Genomic DNA, 23,814 nt, shown 5'->3' on the forward strand with positions numbered 1-23,814 from the left:
CTCCTGTGAGCCCCACCAAGGGCTGGGGGGCAGGTGAGGGGAGAAGCTGCCGTGGCACAGTGTGAGTGCAGGCAGCTCCCCAGGGTCAGAGTATCTCTCAAGCAGTGAGCAGCACTGGGCAGCTCAGATGCATGCTTTCCCTGCTGCCCCCACATCTTGATTTGAGTAGGATCATAAAATAAGCAAGTTTCAAGTTGTGAGATCTTACTGGGCAACTCTTTGACTATTACAAAGCTAAAAGTGTTTTCCTGTTCAGACTTTTCCAGCACTTCAGTGTTAGCTGCCTTACTGTCTCCGCTCGCAATAAAATCCTTCCCTGTTTAACTGCCCACAGCATATTCCTGAACCTAGAGCTGCAGATGACTTACCTTTCAGGTGATAGAGCCTCTGTCCTTCCTCCCCTGCTAAGCAAATAGTAAGAGGAAAATGAATCTTTGGTAATGGCAAAGACACATCAAAATAAGTTAATGCGTTAAGGCAGTGTGGAGAAAGGAGATTATTTCCTCATTGTGAGAATACATTTTTCTAAAATAGTATCTGAGATCGGAACTGGGAAAATTTTGTTTAAAATAGATTCATATCATAGGGACTGATAACATCATGCAGTTTAATACTTGCTGTAAGGCAATTTTTCAGTTACTTAAAATGTCACTTTACAGAGCAAATTATAATCTGGGGCTTCCTGCAAATGTGTTGACACAATTCATTAAACACTCATTCCTTTTGACAGCCCTTCATGGATTCCTTCTGGAACATGACTCTGGAAAGTTTACTCAGAGGAATATACACACAATCATTTGCGTGTTATACGTACCCACCTCAACCTAAAAGGGGGTAAAAGTCTCATCTTTTATTCTGTATCAAGTCCCCATACAATACATTAGAAGTTAATTGCTTGATTTCTTTCCTTCTCAAAGGTTACATGCAGTCATTCTTTGTGTTTACTCTCTTAATCTTATCTTTGAAAAGACGAGCCAACTGAAGTCAAAGAGATTTATATCCTATAACAGAAAGGGAAGTAATGTACTATCACAGAAAAAGGCAAAACACTGGCAAGATGAAGCTGCGGTGCCTCTCTAAAATCTTTTCCTTGAAATCTTTTCACTGGGGCACACTTAGAAAAACCATCCAAGTTTCCAGGATTGACTCTGGTGAACTGCTTTCCCTGTGTGCTTCAGAGGCTTTCCCATCCCCAGTGCCTGTGGCAGCAGAGAGCATTCCTCATTCCATGGGACTACATCTGTTCCATGAATTTAAAATCAGTCACATACAGCATTAGAAGTTGATCCTTCCAAGTCAACATTCTGCTTTTGTCTTCAGTGATCCTAAATAAAAATTCTGACTGTTGTACCAAACAACATACAGAAATTAAACCTATGGTTGGCTGACTGCTGTCATGAACAAGCTGACATTTGTGAAACCTCTCTCCCCTTTCAGGATATTAGCTCTTCACTAAAATTAGGCTTCAAAAAAAAAAAAAAAAAAAAAAATCCATTTGTCACAGCTTAGCTTACTATCCTTTGAGTACTTTAGGCTGCTTACCTATAAAATCCTCTTCATATTTCTGTGTACTCCCAACTCTGTTGTAGGGCTCTCATCCACCATTTTTCATGCACTTATTGACATTGCTCTTGATTTTTCTTTGAAGTTTTTCTTTGATTTTTAAAGCTTTTTTTTTAAAATTTCTTTTCCCTCCAAAAATAATATATATTTTTTTTCTCCACCAGAGGAGGGAAATATATTAAAAAGCCACAGAACATCTCCAGAATTTAAGACTCATACAGAGCATAAAATACAACAGTAGGTATTTATACCAATTATTTGCCGTGTTGGTAAGTTAAGATAAGATACACGTTTGGAGGAAATAAAGGAAATAAAATGTCACCAGCACATGTTGATTTGGTGAGGCCAGTCTGTTTCTATGAAAGTGCCTGTGACAAAAGAACTCACACTATATTCGGGATGCTTCATCCCTCTTCTGAGGGTATGCTGCTCACAGAGTCCATTGGAACAGCAGTCTTGCTAGCTCATGGCCCACTGCCTGAAGTGGGTCCAGGACTGCAGCATGCAGAACTCCACGAGCAGAGGAGAAAGCACTGACAGCCCAGCTTAGTAACTCTTTCCCCCACACAAACTGTATCTGGAAAACAAGATCTGTGCTCATCTTAACATAAAATCTTAAAGGTGTTGCTACATTTTCCTTCTTAAGCAATTTAATTCTGGATCCTTTTCATCCCACAGCATGAGTATGAAATGTAATAAAGAGGGTTTTTCTTCTTGCTATTTTCCCTTCTTTTTTTATCATCTCCCTTGTTGTCCTTCCTTGCCTGATCCAGTCTGTCTTCATAAACTGTCATTTTCATTTGCCTGTTGTATATTTTTTTCTTTCCTTTTCATCTTCTTTTCCTGGAAACCAATATAGGTCTGGTGAAGACCTGCTGTTGGGAATAATAAATAAAATATAGGTACACATTTCTTCTACCTTGGGGAACTACACTGTCAAAATATTTAGAATATTTTATCACAGGCTGGGTAAAATTCCATGGACAAATATTATTGGAACCTTGATTTTTATTCCCAGCATGTAGTTAACAAATAACGCTCTTGTCCAACTTCTAGCAAAGATGTTGCAGCTGCAGTTTCTTTTCTGTCTTTTCTTGCCTTTGTGAAAATAAATCATCCCCACTCTGTGGCAGTGAAATAGAGAGGTAACCATTCACATCTTTGGCTTTTCTTATCATTGTCAAAATAAATACTCGCACCTGTGCGAGCAAAATAAATGTGAAGTGATGTCTTCCTTTTTTGGAACCAGCAAATTGAGCAGCAAGCTGCCAGCTGAAAAGAAGAAAAACAATTGCAATGAAATTTATTCTAGAAATTCTTGATCACTCTGAAAAACAGTTCTCATCCCTGAAACTTCAGCCTGCAGCTTTATGAAGAAAACTGTGAAGGTTATGAATAAAGTGACTCTGAGATTCAAGCTACTGAGTTGCTAAGATAAGTGATGCCAAATATCTTCAGCTCCCCTAAAATGCTAAATGCAGAACTAAAGCCAAAGAAACATATATATATACATATATTTATATGACAGCTGCTACCCTGGAATGCCCACTGGAGGCACATTAGAAGAATATCACTTCATAAGACTTGAGAAGTTCTTCCCTAAAATTTAAATATGGTGTGAAAAACATAGCCAGAGGGGAGAAAAACTGGCTGCCTTAGGAGGACTTCAGGATACAGGTGAAACAAAGCATGTTCGAAGTTTGTGACTGACAGTGAGGATCACAGCTATGTTTTAAGTAGTTCACTGGGGCTGGTCTAAACAAAAATGTTAACATCCAAGTAGCTAATGGAGGAAATAAGGTTGCACAATGATGTGCATAAGTAACTGATGGTATGCGATGCTGGGAGGGCCATCACAGAGATAGAGTTCTGAAGGATTGATGAAGATCTGTTTAAGTGCTCTCCATTTTAAGTGCCTCGAGGAAAGGTTTGTTTTGATTGTCTGTTGCCAGACACAAATGCTGCTTAATCTTGTTTAATGTCTCTGAACATTAGTCCAATAGGGCCATTCAAAAAATAATTGATACATGTTTATGGATTTCTTCTTGCATTTATTTAGACAAATTAAATCAATTTCTATCATACACTGTCAAAGAAGACTCGAAATGATGCTTTGGGCTCTCTCATGTTCACACACTTAACAGAAAAGCCTTGAGAAGACCATTTGGGCTGTGTCTTCAGATAAATGGCAGAGAAGCAGCTCTGGCTGTCCCAATGGGAAACATGTTACGGGCACAGGTAGGCCAAAGCAGAACTCCTTTGCTGAAACATAGAAGGGACACCTTCCAGAGAGACCTGGACAGGCTTGAAAAATGGGCCCACAAAAACTTAGTGAGGTTCAACATGGCCAAAATTCAAAGTGTTGTATTTGAGCTGGGGCAACCCCAGACATTCAGACTGGGAGATAAACTCACTGAGAGCAGCCTTGCAGAGGAAGACTCGGAGTCTTGATGGACAAAAAGTTGGATATGAGCAGTGTGCTCTTGCAGCCCATAGTCCAACTCTATCCTGGGCTGCATCAAAAGAGGGGTGGCAGCAGGGAGAGGGAGGTGACTGTTCCCCTCTGCCCTGCCCTTGTGAGGCGCCATATGGAGCCCTGTGTCCAAGCCTGGGCCCCCAGCACAGGAGTGATGTGGAGCTGTTGGAGTGGGTCAGAAGGATGGCCATGAAGGCGCTCAGAGAGCTGGAGCACTTCTCTGGAGGTAGGCTCGTTCAGTCTGGAGAAGAGAAGGTTTCAAGGAGATCTCATTGCAGCCTTCCAATGATTAAAGGGAGCTTATAAACTCTTTGGCCTGTCCCAAACAACAACAAAAGGCGGTCATTACCACCCGTATTTCACACGTGCCGTACTGATTAGCAGCAATAACATGAGATGAGTGAGTTTTGCAACAGCGCTACGAAGTCAAAGCGTATGTGAGTTGCGGTCCACTAGAACTGTTCAGCGCTTCTGCATTTTAGGGAATATCTCTCGGGAATCTAGGGACGCATCAGCCTAGGACTTTATTTCACATTTTTTAGTTAACGCAGGAAAATTACGGCCTTAACTAGGAACGGTTCCTCTCCCGGCACGCAGGAGCAGCGCTCGGCAGGAGGCGATCCGGCCGCTGGAGGAGCAGAAGCGCGGCTCCCCCTGCTGGGCAGCACGCGCATCCCGAGCGCCCGCCTGCTCCGCTCGCAGCGCAGCGTTCACGGACACGTTCAGGCGCTCCGGAAAGCTCACACCCATCTCACCCAGAGCCCCGCCTGCCGGGCCGGCGCCTATCCTGCTCCCCTCAGCAGAACTACGAGCCCCATGTTGCTCCGGGCCGCCGGGGGCGGTGCCGGCCGCGCCCACATCCCTGATTCCGCCCTGCGCCGCGCAGCATGGCCGGCTTCGCTGATCTGAACGTGCCGCACGGCGCGGACAGGAAGGCCGTGCAGAGCCTGCTGGAGGCCGCGGCGCACCGTGAGTCGGGGCGGGAGCCGGGCTGGGAGCGGGTGGTTGTGTTGTTGAGGCCGGAGTGGTGGGGCTGTGCTGTGCTGGGGGACGGCGCTGGCTGAGGTCTGCGGCAGCGGCGTGAAGGCTGGAGAAGCGGGGTTGGACGGGGCGTGCGCCGGTCCTGCTCTGCCCCTCGTAGGGCGCGGGGTATGTGCCGTGCCGTGCCGTGTCTGAACAGCGCTTTTAACATCTCGGTTACTCTACAGTCTCTGCGGAGAGATCCTCTTCCAGGGTTGCTGGTCTTCAGCACAGGTTTCACGGCTTCCTCTAGTCCTGTCCACCACGGACAGGACGTGGTCACGTCTCCCCTCGTAAAGCACCTTCCAATCTGCTGCTGTTGCAAGGCGCAGCTTTATTATCGATGCAGAGCCGGGACCTGGCAGCCTTTGGCTTACCCCACTGCCCACCAGGCTCCCAAGCACACCTCAGCCTGCCCAGCTGCTCCCGTTGGGAGCTGTGCATCCCCGTGTGTGCCCTAGCGCTGGCCGTGCGGTCCCTGCCCCCGTCGCTGTCAGTCAGTGAGGACGCGTTGTCGAGGCTGGGTTGTGTTAAAAGAAATTTGTGCTCTTAAGACACATCTTTGGTGAGTTAACGTTCAGAAAAGTTCACCGTGAAAGGTAAATGTGCACATCGTTATTAATTTTGAGATATTTAAATAATGAGCGTGTGACAGTTTTCTGCTTGTCTCTTTCCATTACTTGCTGAACAAAGCAGGCTCACAATGTGTTCACTTCTTTAGTGGGATATTCTGCAGTCGCTCTTAATCACATCATCGATTTTAAAGAAAAGAAACAGGTAATTTCAGTTCAGCTTCTTTGTTGGTGATGCATTTGCTCTCATAAATCTGTGTGCTGCTCCTCCTCCCTTTGTTTTTACATACTCACTTAAATGAAGTGTATTTGTATTTTTATTTATAACAGAACTCCGATTTTTATAAGTCTGTATTACTGCCCTGGAGTTAATTTTTACTATGGTCTGTGAATTGTCCCTAGGAAATACTTTTGTTAGCATGGCAAACTTATTTTTGGAGTTGGAACACAACTTCTGTGTACATTCTAAACATCCCATTATATTTTGGATAACTTTTTTTTTTTGTTTATTTTTTAAGGAAATAGCCAAGCCGGTATCTCCATCGGAGCTGTTTCCGTCTTTGCCTATTGTACAGGTGTGTTTATTGGGTTCCAGTTGTTTTACTGAGCTGCATTTTTTCCTTTGCGTGTTTACACATGATATTTTTTTCATCGCCTGTTAAAAAATGAGAAATTTGTCCACTGCTTGTTTCTTAAAACTCCCAACATTGGAAGAATGTTAACACTCATGTTGGAGGAGGCTCTGTTCTTTATTTCAAAAATTATTCTTTATAATTGCTGTTCATGAATTCTGAATAATCTTGTAGTTGAATAATTGCAGTGTAATTCTCTGAACTTGAGCCTGAAGTTTGGAAATTACTTCCTGGATTTGATGAACAAGATTTGGATGTAGTGAACCAACTCTGATGTATGTTAATTAAGGAAATGCTTTTGCTTGCAGTCGTGGCCTCCCTGGAAAACCAGAGTGGTATTAATAAAGCATGCTCGTATGTTCCATATGGTGTTTTGTTTTTTTCTTTCTTCCTCCTTTCAATTTTTCTCCTTTCAATTGATCCATTCCTCAGAGATACACAGTGAGCCTTTCTTTCTGAAGGACAGATACAATACCCAAAAGATCAATATAAAGAATGTGTGTTTTTTGTATATTAGGGAAAAATACCTACAGACTTCCAGAAAATTATTATAGGCAAGAATTGGTGCAAGGCACAACTTTCTTTTTATAGTAGAGAGGGTGAAAGTTGCCACGAAGTTTTGCTTTGTAGCTTTTTTAATCTTGTATTATTTTTCCATCATAGGGGACATCTAAAAGACTTAAAGTCTTAACCCGTCTGACACTTGTTGTTTCTGATCCTTCCCACTGTAATCTCTTGGTAAGTACCTTCAGTGTATCTGTTTTTCCTTTTTTTTTTTTTTTTTTTTTAATTTCCTTTTCTCAATGAAAGAATGTCACTTTGGGAATGGTGTAGGGAAGGATTTAATGGATTTCATAGGATACTCAGTACTGATTCCTCAGATCAGATCTTTAGAATCTGAAGCATCATGAGGGGATGTGGGTTTATGAAACTGGATGTGATTGTGCTGATCACTTGTTAGTATGGGGTAATAGTTCTGTTCCTTTATTCTTTTATTTGAATTCTGGACTTCTGTATGAACACTAGAATACCAGGAGTGAGCCCTGTGTCTATTTGTGGGGCTGTGCTTGAGACAAAAGATATGTGTAAGTGGATGGGAAAGGCCTCAAAATGACTTCAGAGAATTGCTCACAGTAGAGACCTACTATTTAATTAGATTATTGGCTTTGTTTTAGTGCTTGAAAATGGTGAGGGGATTTTCTTATTATTATTTTGGTTATAATCTTTGTATATACATTTGTTGCCCGCCAGAAGTCAAGGTAGTAATCATTTCCTCCTTTTGTAGAGATCTACATCTACAAATATAAGATTGTATGACATCATAGCTGTATTCCCAAAGACGGAGAAATTGTTCCATGTAAGTACTATCTGTAAGTTGCTTTGGAACTGGCACTAACAATCAGTGTCTTGGAATAGCTTGAGTGCATTCTTTGTTTTGATTTTGTTTTCCATTTTATATAGCCATGCCATGGAGCTAATTAAATGACGTAGGTTCTCTGGTGGTTAGTGGACAGACTGAAAGACTGGGAGAAATCCTAGGAGGGTTAAGGGCCTTGATGTGAGTAGTTGGTCCTAAACATCTGCAAGTGATCTGATTGACTTGCTTTCAAATGCTCAGCTCAATTTCTTGTCAAAGTGCTTTTCTTGCAAAAGGGGAAAAAACAATAATCAAGACTGTGACACATCTGACCTATTGCAAGCTCCTAAGTCATATCTTTAAGGGTGAATTGGAAGAGTTGGTAGAGGTGATCTGTCTGTATTGCCTTTGGCAGGCAGTAAGCAGATGTGCAATTTGAAAAAGGCACTGGGACACCAACTGCAAACGGGAATCTCTTTGGAGGAATGCCAGAATTTACTTTCAAAGAGAGGTTGTCAAGAAGCTGAGTTTGTTTTTCAGTTAGGCTAAAGCTACTTTCTGGTTCTGCTGAATGCCTATTTTTGAAACATTAAAACTATATTTTTCTGATTTTTTTTTAAATTATTTCCTCTCCTTTTTGAAAACTTGTAAAGTATAAGGCAAGAGGCTATAAAAGGAGGTGAGCTTTTAAAGAAGCAGAACTTAAGCATTAATTGTAACAGTGACAACTTAATGAAACTCATTTCTGACTGATTTTTTTTTTCTCTTGCAAGACTCTGGACTCCTGAGGATGTGCAAGAGTCAAAAGACTTCCAAGAGACTTTTCACTTCTCTCCATCATTTTCTTTTGGGCTCTGCTAACAGCATAAAATTATTGTGATTTATTCCAGATGCATCCAAGAGTCCTGAGGTAATTGGCTGGCATAGTTGCCAAGCCACTCTCAAAGATATTTGAAAAGTTGTGACAGTCAGGTGAAGTTCTGAGGTGACTGGAAAAAGGCATGTCACACCCATTTTTAAAAAGGGTAGAAAGAATGACTCAGGGAGCTACTGACCTGTCAGCCTCACCTCTGTGCTGAGAAGGTCATGCAGCAGATCCTCCTGGAAGCTATGGTAAGGGACATACAAGAGAAGGAGAGGTAATATGGGATAACTAGCATGCAGATCTTGCCTGATCAACCTTGTTGTTTTTTATGGTGATATAAGTGCATCAGTGAATGAGGGAAGAGCCACTGCTGTTATCTGTCTGGACTTCATTAAGGCCTAGATGCAATCTAGAAAGACCTAGGCAGACTGAGCATTGGGCCCAGGTGGACCTCATGAGGTTTAGCAAATCCAAGCACATGGTCTCGCACCTGGGTCGTGGCAACCTCCACTGTCAGTGCAAGTTGGGGGATGTAAGGATGGAACACAGCATAATAGGAAGAAAGCAGGATTGTAATGAGACTATCTTAATTTTTGTCATGCTAAAAACTCTCTTACCTGGGGAGGAAGCCAGATGTGTTTCTTTCAAACAGCATAAGGTGAAGGACATCTTCCTTATACGTTCACGTACAGAACAGATTTGTATGTTTGTCTTTTGTTTAAAGATTTAAGTTTTCTAAGTATGTGTGGAGAGGTTTGTAGAGGTATCAACAGGGAACATCAAGCACATGGAGTCTCAGGATGCATGTATGGCTCCTCATGACCTGAATCTTTCATTCTTAAGGATAAAACCTCCTAGGCTGAGTCTTGCACCACAAATTTTATTTTAAAATTGGCTGTTGGTAACTGTATTGCCTCAGTAGCATCATCTTTCTTACCAATGATTTGGCACTTAGTTTGTTCTCCATAGGACAGGATTTTTCATGTGTTTATAGAAGACATATGTGACCATTGTAGTTGGGGCTTAGTTTTAGCACAGCCTACAAATAGTCAGTTCCCTCTTCTCACACGCAAAGGAAGCTTTCCTGTTACTGAGACAGGTAGTGATATGTGCTGAAAAATGTGCTCAAATTCTACAAATAATTTGTATCCTTGGGGTTACGAGGAAGTTGTGTTTGCCGAGATAATTGTAGGACATGCTCTTAATTTAAGGTTCCCACGGAGAATTGGTTTTGGCTGCAACTGGGATGCCTGCTCTGTGCTGTTATTGAGGTCTGGCCTGTTGCTTTTAAAAAGAAAATATGAATGAAACAAATCTTTAAAATATTAGTTCTGCCTATTGTTTGTAGGAAATTAGTGATTCACCAGTATCTACAAAATCTTGCTTATGCAAGTCTGAGGATATACTGCAAAGCCAAATTTCAGAGTTTATTTGTAAAATGTTTGCCAAAGCAAACCTGTCTGTCTTGAGGCCATCCAAGCACCGGTGAGTTTGTCTCTGGCTGGCTGTGGTTTCCCAGCAGATGGGGCTCTTGCCTGTGGTGAGGCCAGGCAGGTGCTGGGCTGTCCAACTGCTGCATGGCATTTTCTGGATGAAGTTTTTGTTCAGATCCTTTTAGGAGGCTGGATAACCTTAAACTACCTGCAAGTGTGACTTGTCCAGGAGCCAAATCTGGGCTGGATTTGGGATGTTTAGAAAAATCTCCTCTACAACTTCCTGTGCAGTTCAGAAATTCCTCCTTATGTGAAATTGTGACTCTTGATTATTATTATTTTTTTTCTCAGTGGTGTTTTCTGAGTTCTTCTTGTCCCTGGAATCCTGTAGATATCCTGGCATTTGGATCACTTCCTTTTCCATTGCACATAATTTTTAAAATGGAAAAGTGTTTTCCACTGTTTCTGGAACTGATTAGGAGGGCTTGTTTTCTCATCACACAGGGCAGCTTGCCTGCTTCTAGTATGTATTCTTGCTCTCCATTTTTCTTGGATTTCTCTCTTCCTGAATTTTCTATGGTCTCACTGGCATGTTTTCTAGGATATGATTCAGAGCTATCTGCTTTGAGCAAGCTCCTGTAAATCACCTCTATTTAGGTGGTAGTTTGTACTTCACATAAGGATAAGATTAAAACTGGCTATTGTGCAGCTAAACTTGCATTTCAGATTTGTATTTGTAGTATATTCAACCTGTATTCTGCCGAAGAGTCGATAAAGTTAGGGTGTGAAGATAAAGTTCAGTTTAAAGGAAGTTGTATCAACAGTTAAGGTAAGAAACATTCCTAAAGCTGGACCTCCGCTCTCCTGTCTGTGCAGATTTCATGAACAGACCATGGAAAGTTAAGTTTGCAGAGCTCTGTGCTAGAGTGGAGTGTCACAGTCTTGCAGCCCTGCCGTGGGACTGCAGCCCCACTGCTTTCATGCAGGTGCGAGGAGGGAGGAAGAACTGGCACCTGGCCCAGGTGTATTTGAAGCAGTGGATGTCAAGTTTCTGAGTATGGAGAGTTCCTCTATACATTGGAAATTCCTTTTGAGCATGTTCAACATGCTTTATCTTCTTTGTTACAACGCTGCTTACAGGCGTTAATCTGGTCCTGTGTAATCATCTTTACAGGGTTGACATATATAATTCCTACAACTCTTGTGTGCATGAGATTATATGTAAATCAAGAGTTAGCTTTTATGTCCATTTAATTTTCTGTATGTGTCAGTGTGGAGATTTTCCACCCTTTGTTCATTCCTTCTCTATTAATACAGGATATGATTTGTGGTGTGACCTCAAAGCCAAGTATTTAAACCATGAGCTCAGGTGCCATCTTGAGACTCCTCCAGAGGCTTGGTTTTCAGAAAGTTGTCTTTCTTATCCAGACAGGAAAGTGAGGCACCATGGCATGGACCCAGTACTGGGCAAGTGGCATAACTCATCACTTCTAAAATTCTTCTCCTGTTTCAGTCTTTTCTTGGTTGCTGCTGGTAAAAGTACTTAAACAGCTGCAACACTGGGAGAATGATGGGATTAGAGAATGATGGGTCCTTTATTAGCTGTGAGCTCTTTTACCAAAAAACAGCATTGCTTCTGTATGTCCCATGTCAGATAAGAATAAAGAGTAAGTTTTGCCTTTGAGTTGATCATTATTTTATTGGAAAAGCTCTTCTGTAAGTGAGAAGAGGGTTGTGACTTTTAGCCCCATGTGCTCTGGCTGTGTGCTTTGAGCACTGCTGTTTTGTTGGCACACCTACAAGGTGTTGTACTTCATTTCAAAACTGAACTGCCTCTGGAGAGACATTTCTTGTGTTACGAAATGGCGCATCTAATAATCTGTTCCTGTTTCTTTGCTCTAGATTGCTTGCACAACTCTTGATGTGGATCTGGTCTGTATAAATGTAACAGAGAAGCTTCCGTTTTACTTCCGAAGGCCTCCTGTAAATATGGTAAATTGACAACTATATTGGTTTTTTTCTATTAAATGTCAGTCTGAATTGAATTCCCTACAGTTTCCTTTTCACCATTCCCATTCAAGTGGTTCTTTTTATTTTCTTGCATAATGTATTGTTTTAGATGTCCTTCACTTCAAGGCCTCCACTTGCAGTATTTAATATGCAGTGATGTGTATTTGTTCTTTTTCCTTTCTGTCCTCTGCTTCTGAAGACAGAAAGGGTGTTTCCAAGGAGTGGAAACAGAACCTTATGTCTACTGCTGTGCTAGCCGGTGAGATGTAGTGTGATTGCTGACAAAGCTGCCTCCCAAACCAGAAGGGATACAGCTGTGTCAGATAAACAGTCTTGTAATTTAAAAGATGGGAGAATGTGAATGACAGTGGAGAAGGATGTTGTGTTAGATATTCAGAGGGTGGTGTATTGAATCCCTACTTAGTCAAAGGAATGTCTTGGGAAGTAAACCAAATGTGGGACTGCTCAATACCTGCTGTGGGATTCAAGCTAACTGTCCGTATCAAGTATTTTATTAATATAATTCTGCCTACTGTAGGTGATTTGGCAGAAAATTTAATCTGAACATGTGGTTGCTTGAACCAGTGTTTTCCTTTAAGTTTATGTTAAGGTTTGTTCTGCTTGGACATTCTTGGCTGGTATAGTCCTTAGTGCTTTAGGATTTAACGCTGGAACTGGTTAGAAATCCTGCTTCTGTCTTTTAGAGAAACTTTGACCTAGAATAAACCAGAATCAATCCTGAAACAGAACAAAAGTAGCGATTCCCTGTCTGTATTATAGTATTCCATTTGGAATAAAAATGTATGAAATGTTGTCTGAAAGTACCCTCGCTGCCTGAAACTCTAGGAGCTGACCCAGGTGAGGAGATACTTTCCTCACAAGCTGTTTCTCATCTTCCACTCTCCAAGCTTCAAGGCAGTCTCTCACATTGGTTCTGTGCATCCTCAGGCAGTGAGATTTGGTTGTTTTGATGCCAGACAGGCAGACTGATTGGCAGCTGGAGGAGCAGGGATGAGGTTAAAGGTATCCTTATCTTGAAATTGATGGATGTATTGCCATTACCCGTTTTGGTTTTGATAAATGCAGTCTTTTCTTCTTGTTTGCAGATGTTGGACTAGCTCTGTGTAAAACATTTAAAATGCACATACCTTCTACTCAGCTTCCATGCAGCTGTTACGGCTGGGTTAATTCCATCTGTATTCAATTACTGGACTCTCTTACTGTATTAGCATTGTAATGTTTTATCATATGAGTGGAAGCACAAAGTAGCATTTTGTGCAAATGTATTATAGGCCATGGAATGAGGAGCTCCTAGCTTGGCATTGTCTTTACCCTGTGTATCCTGCAGGAAGTTGTTCAGCCTTTCTCTGTATGTTTGAGAAAACAAGAATACAAGGGCTTTGGTGAGGTACTTTCACGGACAGCAAAGAATGTTAAAGCAACTGAATATACACTAAGTTCTGCTATTTGGAAACTTTACTGTGACCTGCTGTTCTTTAAAATGATCACAAATAGCAGCACAGTGCTGTGAGAGAGAGAGGAGATAGGACCTCACTGCTACATTTGTGCAAGGACGAATTCCTCATCTGCAAGATGTGGTTGCTGTGGAAAGCAGTGTTATTGCTTATCGCCAGCAGTGGAACAGGAGGAGGAGAGTCCTGGAAGTTTCTGGGATCAGCTGTTTATGATCAGCAGTAGTTACTTGCTTCTCCTCTCTGAGACAGTGGAAAGCCAATTACAACTATTAAATAGGTGTTATTTCTTTGCTCATTAAACCTCATCTTTCTATCCTCCCAAGACACACAACTGGTGTACAGTGAAATTTTTTCTCCCTGCATTTCACATGATGCTGTATTCCTGCTGGAACAGTTTCTCCTTCATTTTTTTCGTAACACAGTTAAACTGTGAATAAATTGCATCAATAACAGTCAGTGGTTGTTAGATTGTTTTGCTTCTCTCCTTTTGATTTTTGTTCACTTTCTTTCATGTGAAGGCAATAGATCGAGGCATTTACTTTGAACTTCTTTACACGCCTGCCATCAAAGACTCCACAATGAGAAGATACACAATTTCAAATGCAATCAGCCTGATGCAGATCTGCAAAGGAAAGGTAAGCTCTCAAAGTGAAAGCAAGTTAATTAATTCGGTTCAAATTCTTCTGGAGTTGCAGAGACTGAGCCATTTTAAATGAGTGTTGATGATAGGGTTTCTGAAGCCTGACTGAATCTTTGACTACTAATACAAGAACACGATTATTCTGGCTCCAGATACTTCCAGCCATGCACTTCTGCATGCTGTCCTCTTAAGTTGTCAAACTACTTGGTTCTTCTTTTCAAAATAACCTATCTGTTATTTTGGTATGTAATACCCAGAACAAAAGGGAAAAAGTTTGCACTAGAACTGAAATCCACGCATCTCTTTAAAATCCCCCGCTTCAAAGTTCTGATTCACCAAAAGCACTTTTTTTGAAAACATACCTTGAACATGGGGGAAAAAAAAAGGTAGAAATCCTGTTTGTTTAACTGCTAGGAAATCCCCAGTGTAGAGAACAGATCCAACAGCTTGCTGGCTCTAAGCCAAGGTTTTGCTGAAATCAGATCAACTGCATTCTTCCCTGCTACTGAAACCGAGGGAAGAAGTAATCCTTGCAGCTGAGATGCCAGTACTCCATTGCTTTCATACCTCACCTCCTCTCAGGCCATCAGTCTAAGCTGCCTGCTATGTGGGTCCTCTCAGGCTGCGTGCTTTTAAAAGGGAAGCGTATAGTAGTACATATTGGAGTTAAAAGAGATTGTAAGTCCCATCATTCTTACTAGGAAGGGCTTTTGCTGTACCTAGCTAGTCTAGAGAAGCCAAGACTGGTATTACCCTGCAGATGCAGTCTGAAGTAGGATATAGAGCTTGGGAGGCCAATTAAAAGCAGAATCGTCAGTATTGCAGTTCCCCCTGGGAGTGATGACCTATCTTATAGGACAGGAGTCTCTAAACAGATGAGTTAAGCTACAGAAAAAATGAGCACTTAACGTGCTCTTTCCTGAGAAGCCTAGCTCTGGAGGTTAATCACACAAAATACTGACTTAAACAAAAGGTGCGTGCACGCAGAAACATGTAGAACTCCTCCTTGCCAGTTCTCCTCTTTCCTATGTGCAGCTGAAGATATGTTTCTCACTCAGTTGCTGATTTGTATTGCACAGGTTGAGTTAGCATCACAGAGCGAGTGAGACATTTGGTCTGTGTACGAGAGCCTTTTCTTTCTGCACGTGTCTATTTAATACACCATTTGTGTGTGGGAGGTAAACTGACGCTGGACACCGTGATTTGTTGTAAGCCATTGGAAGAGCTAGAAATGGATGACTAGTTTGTCACTGTTTCTTGCCTATTTTTTTTGTTTCTGGGCTTATTACCTTGTGGGTCAGCAGAGAAGGCTATTAGTGCTTGCTGGCAGTTTCTCTGTCAGTTATGTAAAGGCTCTTTTTACCAAGATGTGGTGAGGTTGTTCCATGGGCTGCTTTCATTGGCACTTTTGCACATCAGTCATCTTTTATACAGCTTTTTGTACATCTTTTTGTACACTTTTTTACAGTTGCTGAGCTTGTAGCAGCTTTTGGATCCTTTTGTTTTTCCTATTACAGTAGCACAGAGAAACTTTTGGGAACTTACTGGCCAAGGAGCTGATGTTCAGCAGAGTCCCTAGAATATTTTAAAATGTGCAGGGAATGTGGGAGGGACCTGCTTGCCCTGTCAGACAGAAGGTGTATATAGCCACAGTCCTTCACATTCTGTGTTTTGGTAGCAGCGTTATTTACTGCATCCAGAGCAGTGTGCTGAACAGCTGTTTTCTTTTTTACCTGAGGAAATAATGGTTTGCCTTTGAGTTTTTCCCTTAGCCCTTTCCTTGGATTTGCCTTTGCCTGCTTCTCCTCTGTTTGCTAGCTGTATTTTTCTCGTCTGCTTGTCTCCTCCCTTCTTACCAATCCTAACTTCTAACTGGAAGTCGGTTAGCTTTGAATCATCCAGGGCATGTCTCCAGTACACAGCAGTGAACCACAGTCCTGCAGGGATGGGTTCAAGATGGCATAGCTGCTCTGGGAGCTTTTCTGAGTCAAGAAGACAGGAATTGGTTTTTACAGCTAAGAGCAGCAGACTTATATTTTCACAGTGAACTCTCACAGTCAGCACCAATGAAGCTCAAAAGCACCCTTGAGGTCTGTAGTACAGTCACTCTAAAGGTGAACTACACAGAAGGAAATGTCTTAGGCTCTTTACTGTTAACTCACTTTGATGTACGAATTGCTTCTGCTTCTGGCTTTCCTTATGCTTGTGCAGCGTTCTCAGCCCCTTCTTTTCCTTCTCAACACATAAGGAAACTTGGGCACAGTGTGCACAGTGCAGTCATTTCCATACAAATAGCTCGTTCATGGTTTGAATTCTAGCTGTGCACAGAGCATTTTCTTCCAACATCTGTCCTGCTCTTTGCTGGGGGGACAGTAGGACGAGTGAAGCAGTACTTTGGAAAGGGATCATAAGCCCTACCATGTAACTGGAGGTGGTGTGGTGTGTTGGTGGTACTGACGTCAGAGAGGGAAAGTCTTCTGCTGCCTCAGTACCAATTTCATTGTCGCCCACTCAAGCAGGAATCCCCAAAGCTTTTATTTGATATATATATATTTTTTAAAAAGTGTGTGGAATCTTTTTTCTGCTGCAGTTTCCACCTGCACTAAACAATCTTCCCTTGAGTGAGCATCCTTAGAGGTTTAACGTTAGAAGAGCACTGGCAGCTGAGCTGTGCTATCTGCCAGCCCCTGAGCAGTCATGTACCTGTTCTGTAGAAAGCATTTGGGAGTGAAGGGAGGAGGGTGTCTTTCTGCCTGGTGCTTTCCATGGGGATGCAGGTTTGAGAAAACTCGATGTATGGTGTAAATTGGCTGCCTTTACCTGACTGCAGACTGGTTTGCTCCATCAGCATGAGTTTGATTAAGGCTAACATGATAGGGTTGGGTTTTACTGCAACGCAAATAGTAGGTTGAAAATTTGGGAGTCGGACTGCCTAGAGCCGTGGTTTGTAAGCTGCATCTGGGGGATGGATCCTGGGATTCTCTTACAAGTTCATCCATGCCTGCCTTAGTATAATGCTCAGCATTCACCCTGTGCCTGACTGCTCCCTGTCCCTTTCAGCTACAGTCACCAAAGGCAGTAGTATTTAACTTAACAGTGTGCACAACTCTGCATTTCTTCTTTTCCCTTCAAGTCCCTTTAAAGTCCCCTATAAGAGATACATTTGTTTAATATCATCACTAAGATTTATACTTCTTGGCTGTAGGCCTCTAAAAGGTGCAGTGCTCATTCAGCTCAGACCTCTTTGTGGTGAGGATTATAGCTACAAAAAAGAACTTGTCCCTGTGGCTCTCTCTCTGTAGATACTGGGGAGATAGCTTGGGTTTATTTGTTTCCTCAAACTAATGTCTATATATGTGGCTGGAGTTCTGTTCATCTGAGTGCACTGGACACTCACAGTTAATTGTGTTGTCACCCTGAACTTAGCCAACGCTCATGAAGTTGTTGCTGCTTGCAAGTTTTCCATGTCTTGATGCTGTCTGACAGATGAATGTTTGTTCTTTTATTCTCTTGTGTTTTCCAGAACATCGTTATATCTAGTGCAGCTGAAAGAGTAAGTCCTGAATTTTTGTTCAAGTGGAAACAATTTGAGCATTTATTTTCAGCTCAAAATACTTAAAATGACAATTTTTACATGTTAATATATAACTAAAGTTTTAAGATTTCTACCTTGTATGTTTTTAATCAATTGTTTTACTAAAGAATTGTGTGGTTGTTTTTTTTTTAGTCTGTTTGTTTTGCTTTGCTTTTGTTGCTATGGTATTTTCTGTGACGGTCTTCTTCACAGGGAGGGACTCTGTTTTGCAAAATACTGGTATTTTCCTGATTGTTGTAGTGCATCTTCAGCAGCTTGCTATTATGTAGCATTTAATTTTGCCTTCCTGAATGGCTGCTTCTGTAAATAGCTCTATCCTACGTGCTCACGTTCTGCCAGCCTCCAACCTTCTTTGTTTTGTTTTAGCCTCTGGAATTACGAGGTCCTTACGATGTGGCTAATCTGTATCCTTTTTCCAAGTCAGAAATGGTAGTTAATAGTAACATGCAAAACTTAATTGGTTTTGAGATTTTCCATCCATTGCTCTCCTTGAACTTTACCCAGTGATGCTTGTTGGTGACTAATTCAATGAATCAGAGTGCAGCGTGGGTGTGGAAGGAGCAACACAGATTCTTGGTCATGGAGCGACATGATCTGTTGCTGTAAATAGTGATGTTTGGGAATGGTTACAGGTGAATTCTGTATTGTGATATGTGTTGGTATTTGTCTTGAGTGTAAGTGGGGAAAAAGAGTAAAAAACCCATAATCGTAGATCTTAGAATAAGAAAACTTTGAAGTTGGCGAGCACTGTGGACCAAACCAGAAATTAATTCTGATCTCAAAGGCACTCAATCTTTGATAGAAGAAGCCATAAAATCATGTTTTTATTTAGGAAAAAAAGGTTCCTATCTTAATACTAGTTACTTTTGGTTCTTAATTTTTCAGTCCTTAGTTCCATATGTACAGTCAAGTAAAGGACTGTGTTTTTGATAGAGAGCATCATTTCTCCCTTTCTTTCAGGAATTCACATGTGTTTTTCCCCCTCCCCGCCCCCAGGTGTGTGTCCAGACTGCCTCTCAAAGGGAACGTGTGCGCTCTGAGTCGTGAGAACCGTGTGGGAGGGTTTACGGGCTGGATTTTGTGTGTAACATCTCCTTCCCTCTTAAAAAGAGCAGTGAGGCTTAACTCAAATTGACATACCTATTTTGGTGTCATCCCTATTCAAGGTGGCTGGGAATTTTGCAACACAATGCTTTTGTATCAGACAGTGCCCTTTCCCACAAAGCTGAATTTTTCAAGGGGGTAGCTTTTTATTTGATTCTACGTTCTAAATAAAAAGATTCCTGTGTTGACAGACCTTTGTTTTCAAATGAAAGCTGCTTGTCTGGAAAAAAGCAGCATTGACAGGAGCCTTCCAGGAGGGCTCCTGGGGAACTGCAGCCGGGAGATTTGTGTGCCTCAGGTCTCTGCCTCTGGGTAACCTTATGCAAAATGTCACTCCGAGTTACAGCGCTGCTAATTCCCAATTACTTGTAGAGTAAGCAAATCTGTCATACAGTCTTCCTTGTTCTTTTTTTCCTTCCTGTGCACTTTGATCCTGAACAAAGGTGACAGAGGTTTGCTGTTTGGCCTGTCAGAAGGCGAAGCCAAGGCAGCCGTGTCCACCAATTGCAGAGCCACCATGCTTCATGGAGGTAAGTGAAAAGCATGTGCAAACTTAAACAGTTCTTGCATTTGTTAAGATAAGTTCATGCCGGTGCATGTTTTCCAAAAGGTCTGAGACCACAGAGAGCAAGTCAGCTTGGGGTTTTTCCTCCCTTGTTCAGTGTGTGAAAAGGAACTTCTGTAGCAAGAGATGATTGCTGTGCTAGCAAATCACTGGCTGAATTGTAGTGCTGTCTGTACTGGAGTACTTGCTTAACCACATTAAAAAGATATGTAAATTGTTTAGCTATAACACAGATCTGCCTGTTCTCCTGCATTTTGAAAATACCGTTTGTTTCAGAAAGAGTTGAATGCTCATATCTGTGACAGCAGCAGAAACTACATCAGTGACTTCAGAACACATTCATCCAGATTTTCTTGCATTTACCCTCTTGCAGCATGACCACAGAAGCAGTCATTGCTGTTTCTCTGATACTTCATTATGTGGTCTACTTCTGACTAGCTCACTTTTTGGTGTGGACCATTTCAAACTTGATGCAAAATCTGAAGTCCCATGTGCCTGATGCTTAGGAGGAGATGTTTCATATGATGTACCACGACTTTAAGTTTTGGTGAAACAAAACTTGCTTCCTTATACTCAGCAGAGGAAGTTTGCAGTAGCTTTCTTCTTCTATACTTGTCCATTTTAATAGTAAAGAAAGTAGAAATTTAGCTTTTTGCCCCCCTACAGAAATCAGAAGGTTTTATTTTATGTCCTGATAGCAGTTCGTGTTCTAGCAATTAATATAGACCCTCACTTTGCTCTGTGGCCCTTCCATTCACCTTCTCTAACCTCACTTTCACGTGCTTATTTGCTGGCTCTTGGTGTTCCTAGATTTTTGCTCTGAATTCTAATAGCAATTTAATTTTGTCACCAAGTACTTGTATCTAGCTGTTAATTTTTGCTTCTTCTAAGATTTGTTGGATAGGAAGGTTCTAGTCGTCTTAACAACTTCTGTTGTCTAAGTTGCAAACTCATAGTAGAATTTGGTTGGTATCTGTTATTTCAGTAGAATTGCAGTTTTAATGTGCTGTAATTCACAGTGAGTAGCTTTAATCTTTTCAAGAGTGCATTTCTATGAACAGGGTCATCCAGCCTGCTACACTACTCATCTACATAGTGACAGTGTGTTGGAAGATTTTCTCTCCAGTTTATGTGGAATTTCTCAAGACCTTCATTATTCTTACCTGTGAAGTTTAAAAAAAAAAACAAAAAAAAAACAAAAAAAAAACAGATGTAATTTTCCTGTGCCCCAAAGAATAGTAGAGCAGGTGATCAGTATATTTAGGCAAGTTTCTTACAAAGTCACTTTGCTAGCAAGAGTATTTATTAGTAGCCTTGTCTACCTCAAATCTGCAGTGTTTGCAGAGAAGCCTTATACTAGTGGTTCTGAAATTGGACTGGTTTTACTGGGTGTTTGGCAAACGTATGAGTAGCAGCATGATATGGTAATGCCAAGAGTTCTGTAAATAAAATATGGTTGAATGCTATGAAGCCACTTATTTGGTATGTATATGTGAGCCTCTGCCAGTATAGCTGTGCCAGTGTAGCCTTTTTAAGAACCCTGAAGTATGTGAATGTTTGTTTATTTTATTTGAGAACACTGTTTTGCTCAGAAATAGTGAAATGCTTTTTTGACATGTGTTCAAGAACATGTCTTTCTGTGAATATGGAACTAATGAAGCCTGCTTTCCTTTGGTTTCAAGCATGTCCTCCCCACCCTCTCTCCCCCCGAGTCCCAGCAGACCTCAGTTTTCCCTCATTCTTGCTCTATTTCTGCACCCAACCTCATATGTCCTACATGGAAACCATAGTTTCCTGAGTGTGTCCTATGTTCTGCCCATGCAGGTTGCTTACCTGCTGTGTGTGCTGCGTGGCTGGCTGTGAAACATGCTGAATTGCAGTGAGCAATGCATTAAGTGCATTAGTGTCGGTTTATTTGAGGTAATTCAGTTTTGTTTGTATATTCCAGAAACTCGGAAGAGTGCCTGTGGGGTAGTATACACAGTGAAGAAGCTTCACAAGATTGAGGAGGAAGAAACAGTGCCAGCCTGCAAAAAGGCTAAGACTCAAGCTTGAGCCAGTTGTCAACAGGAGCCTCCATACAGTCTTCAACCAGTGGCTGAGTCTTCCTTCACCCTCCAGCTGGCTTGGTTCCTCACTTACTGATTTTTTTAGCCTGAAGAAGAATTATTTTTCTGGTTTTCAAGTGAGGAATTCTGTGGGAATCCTATTGCTGGGCTTTTGGACAAGGGCAGGAGGGAATCACTCCCCCTTGTCACCTTGTCCTAGGTCTTCTGGAATCAGTGAACTTGCACAATAGAAAGTACCCCTAAGGCAGAAACATTGTGTCAACTGCACTCCTTTTTTTTTTTTTTTAATTAAAAATGTTTTCAAGAAAGCATGACTATAAAGACTCACTCCTATAGTACCTAAAGTTTAGTACAGAGACATATTTTAAAACCTTAGAACCACGAGTCAGTAAAGTTTACCTTAAATGGCTTGAGAGAATAATTGTGCAGTAAAAACTTTATCTGCTCTCTATTCTGTTTTGTGATCAATAACTATAACAATCCCAGCATCTGTTGTTTGCTAGGAGAAATCACAAGTTTGTATCACAGGAACAGCGACTAAATCAACCTGTTAGACACACAGCACAAAGGTTATCTCTGTCCTTGGAATCAAACCATCCCAACATAAAGCCAAACAGTAACATGAGACATTTGCCACGGATTGGAAGGAAGAGCCCAAGGTTATCCTGAATGTGTACTCAGCATGGTGTGCAGTTGCAGCATAACAGCTGTCTCACCTAGGCCTGAGCAGTCTCCATGTCACACAACTTTTACTGTATCATGTCTTTTATGTCCAGATTGTTTTGCTGCCTCCTGACTTTGCAGCTTTCCTTCCTGTTAGTGCTTCAGTAAATCTAATCCAAAAAAGCAGTCATAACAGATTTCTAATCATTGAGGCATTTTCAGACATCTTCCAACTGTTGACTGAAATTTCTCTTTTGACCAATATAAAAATTACTTAAGATGCTGTACTTGAGATGCTTTTGTGCCACCTTTACTCTGAATATTCCAATATTTCAATTTCATGCTACTCCAAGAAAGATACTGAAGCCTTGGAGCATGTCCAGAGAAGGGCAACAAAGCTGTGAAGGATCTGGAACACAGGTAATATGGGCTGAGGGAACTGGGATTGTTCAGTCTGGAGAAGACGAGGCTCCAGAAAGACCTTATTGTTCCCTACAAGTCCCTGAAAGGAGGTTATAGTGAGGTGGTGGTCAGCCTCTTCTCCCAGGTAACAGTGGTAGAATGAGAGGTAATGGCCTCAATTTGCAGCAGGAGAGGTTCAGATTGGATATTAGGAAAAATTTCTTCTCAGAAGCAATGGTGATGCACTGGCATAGGCTGCCCAGGAGGTGATGGATTCACTGTCCCTGGACATGTTCAAGAAAATCATAGGTGTGGTGTGGTTAGTGGGCTTGGTGTTGAGGGATGGTTGGACCAGATCTTAGCGATTTTTTCCAACCTTAATGATTCTGCGATTCTCATTCCTATCTGACAACAAGCTGAGAAGCACAAGTTGTGACGTGTAAAGTACCGCAGAAACCTTGCGGTGAGTTATCTCTGAGCTCTTAGTAGCTGACAGAGCTCTCAGTAGGGTCATGGTTTTATAAAATGCTGGTGTAAGTCACAATAGTTTTTGCATCATTCATCAAGCAATAAAATAGATGTCCTTTAGTTTTATTTTACTGGCTGACATCATGATATGAGTGTTTTATTATTGGTATTGAGATATAATACCGATATAATTGATATTATATGTAGTGACTTTTTATTTATGGACTTGCCTCCAAAGTAAGGTTCTAACCAAATAAAGAAGCACTGGAAATGTGCCTGTTCAGTGTAACTTTTATGAGTTTTGTACTACGATGCCTTGGCCAGAGACTCATGAGGAGAGTTGTTTTGTAACTAGCATGCAGAAGGAAGCTTTTGAATGCAAGATATCCTCTTTGTCACTTGTTTGACCTCATCCAGAAAATGTAACATCTGCATCTTTGCTCTTTAAGTAGGTACAGTGCTTTTGGAACTGTGTGGAAAGTTTATTTGTCTCCAGTTTCCAGGAGCACTGAACTGCTGCTCAGTTATTAAGGTAGTCAAGATGAGTTAGCCAGCACTGATGTAATTCCTGTTTCCTGGAAGATATGCTCCCAATGTCCAGATGATTGTGCAGAAACAAGTACAGAAATAATAGCTTGCAGAGGAGGATTGCAAGCAGAGACATACCGTGGTTCTTATGGAAAAAAAATGTGTTCTCAGGTGACACAAATTACGGTGCTTGTTGTGTGAAAAGTCTCATCTGTCTAAATCTGTTGCTTCAGCACAGGGTAGTTGGTTGCAGATTGAATAGGCATTTGTTCTGCCTGCTCCTTATGGGGTTTCTGTAAATTCATTTCCAAGATTGGCATTCCACTAACAAATACTCATCACTGTCCATCGTTCCATTGCCCAGGACTTTGTTTTGG

General features: G+C 41.5%; 1 protein-coding gene across 2 annotated transcripts; it reads left to right on the forward strand.

Moving 5' to 3' along the window:
• Positions 1–4,807: 4,807 nt before the first annotated feature.
• Positions 4,808–23,211, forward strand: RPP30 (ribonuclease P/MRP subunit p30). 2 transcript variants are annotated; one of them, XM_031610382.2, is made up of 11 exons: positions 4,828–5,008; positions 5,781–5,836; positions 6,150–6,206; positions 6,927–7,001; positions 7,549–7,620; positions 11,821–11,910; positions 13,922–14,038; positions 17,567–17,596; positions 18,005–18,042; positions 19,193–19,272; positions 21,256–23,208. In XM_031610382.2, the coding sequence occupies exons 1-11, from the start codon at positions 4,927–4,929 to the stop codon at positions 21,360–21,362; spliced, it is 804 nt and encodes a 267-aa protein (XP_031466242.1). In that variant the 5' UTR covers positions 4,828–4,926; the 3' UTR covers positions 21,363–23,208. The 2 variants fall into 2 exon arrangements, with proteins under 2 accessions (XP_090001335.1, XP_031466242.1); XM_090145209.1 differs by lacking the exons at positions 17,567–17,596; positions 18,005–18,042 and having other exon boundaries at positions 4,808–5,008; positions 19,186–19,272; positions 21,256–23,211.
• Positions 23,212–23,814: the final 603 nt, after the last annotated feature.

The sequence above is a fragment of the Phasianus colchicus genome, chromosome 8, assembly GCF_987193195.1.
Source record: "Phasianus colchicus chromosome 8, bPhaCol1.hap1.1, whole genome shotgun sequence".
Taxonomy (NCBI): Eukaryota; Metazoa; Chordata; class Aves; order Galliformes; family Phasianidae; genus Phasianus; species Phasianus colchicus.

What these genes read in the sequence shown, in the direction of transcription:
- RPP30 (XM_031610382.2), top strand. Translation starts at nt 4,927, where the DNA reads ATGGCCGGCTTCGCTGATCTGAACGTGCCGCACGGCGCGGACAGGAAG. An exon ending in CTTCCCACTGTAATCTCTTG is followed by an intron (nt 7,002 to 7,548) that starts GTAAGTACCTTC and finishes CTCCTTTTGTAG; the next exon opens with AGATCTACATCTACAAATAT. An exon ending in TGCAGATCTGCAAAGGAAAG is followed by an intron (nt 14,039 to 17,566) that starts GTAAGCTCTCAA and finishes TGTGTTTTCCAG; the next exon opens with AACATCGTTATATCTAGTGC.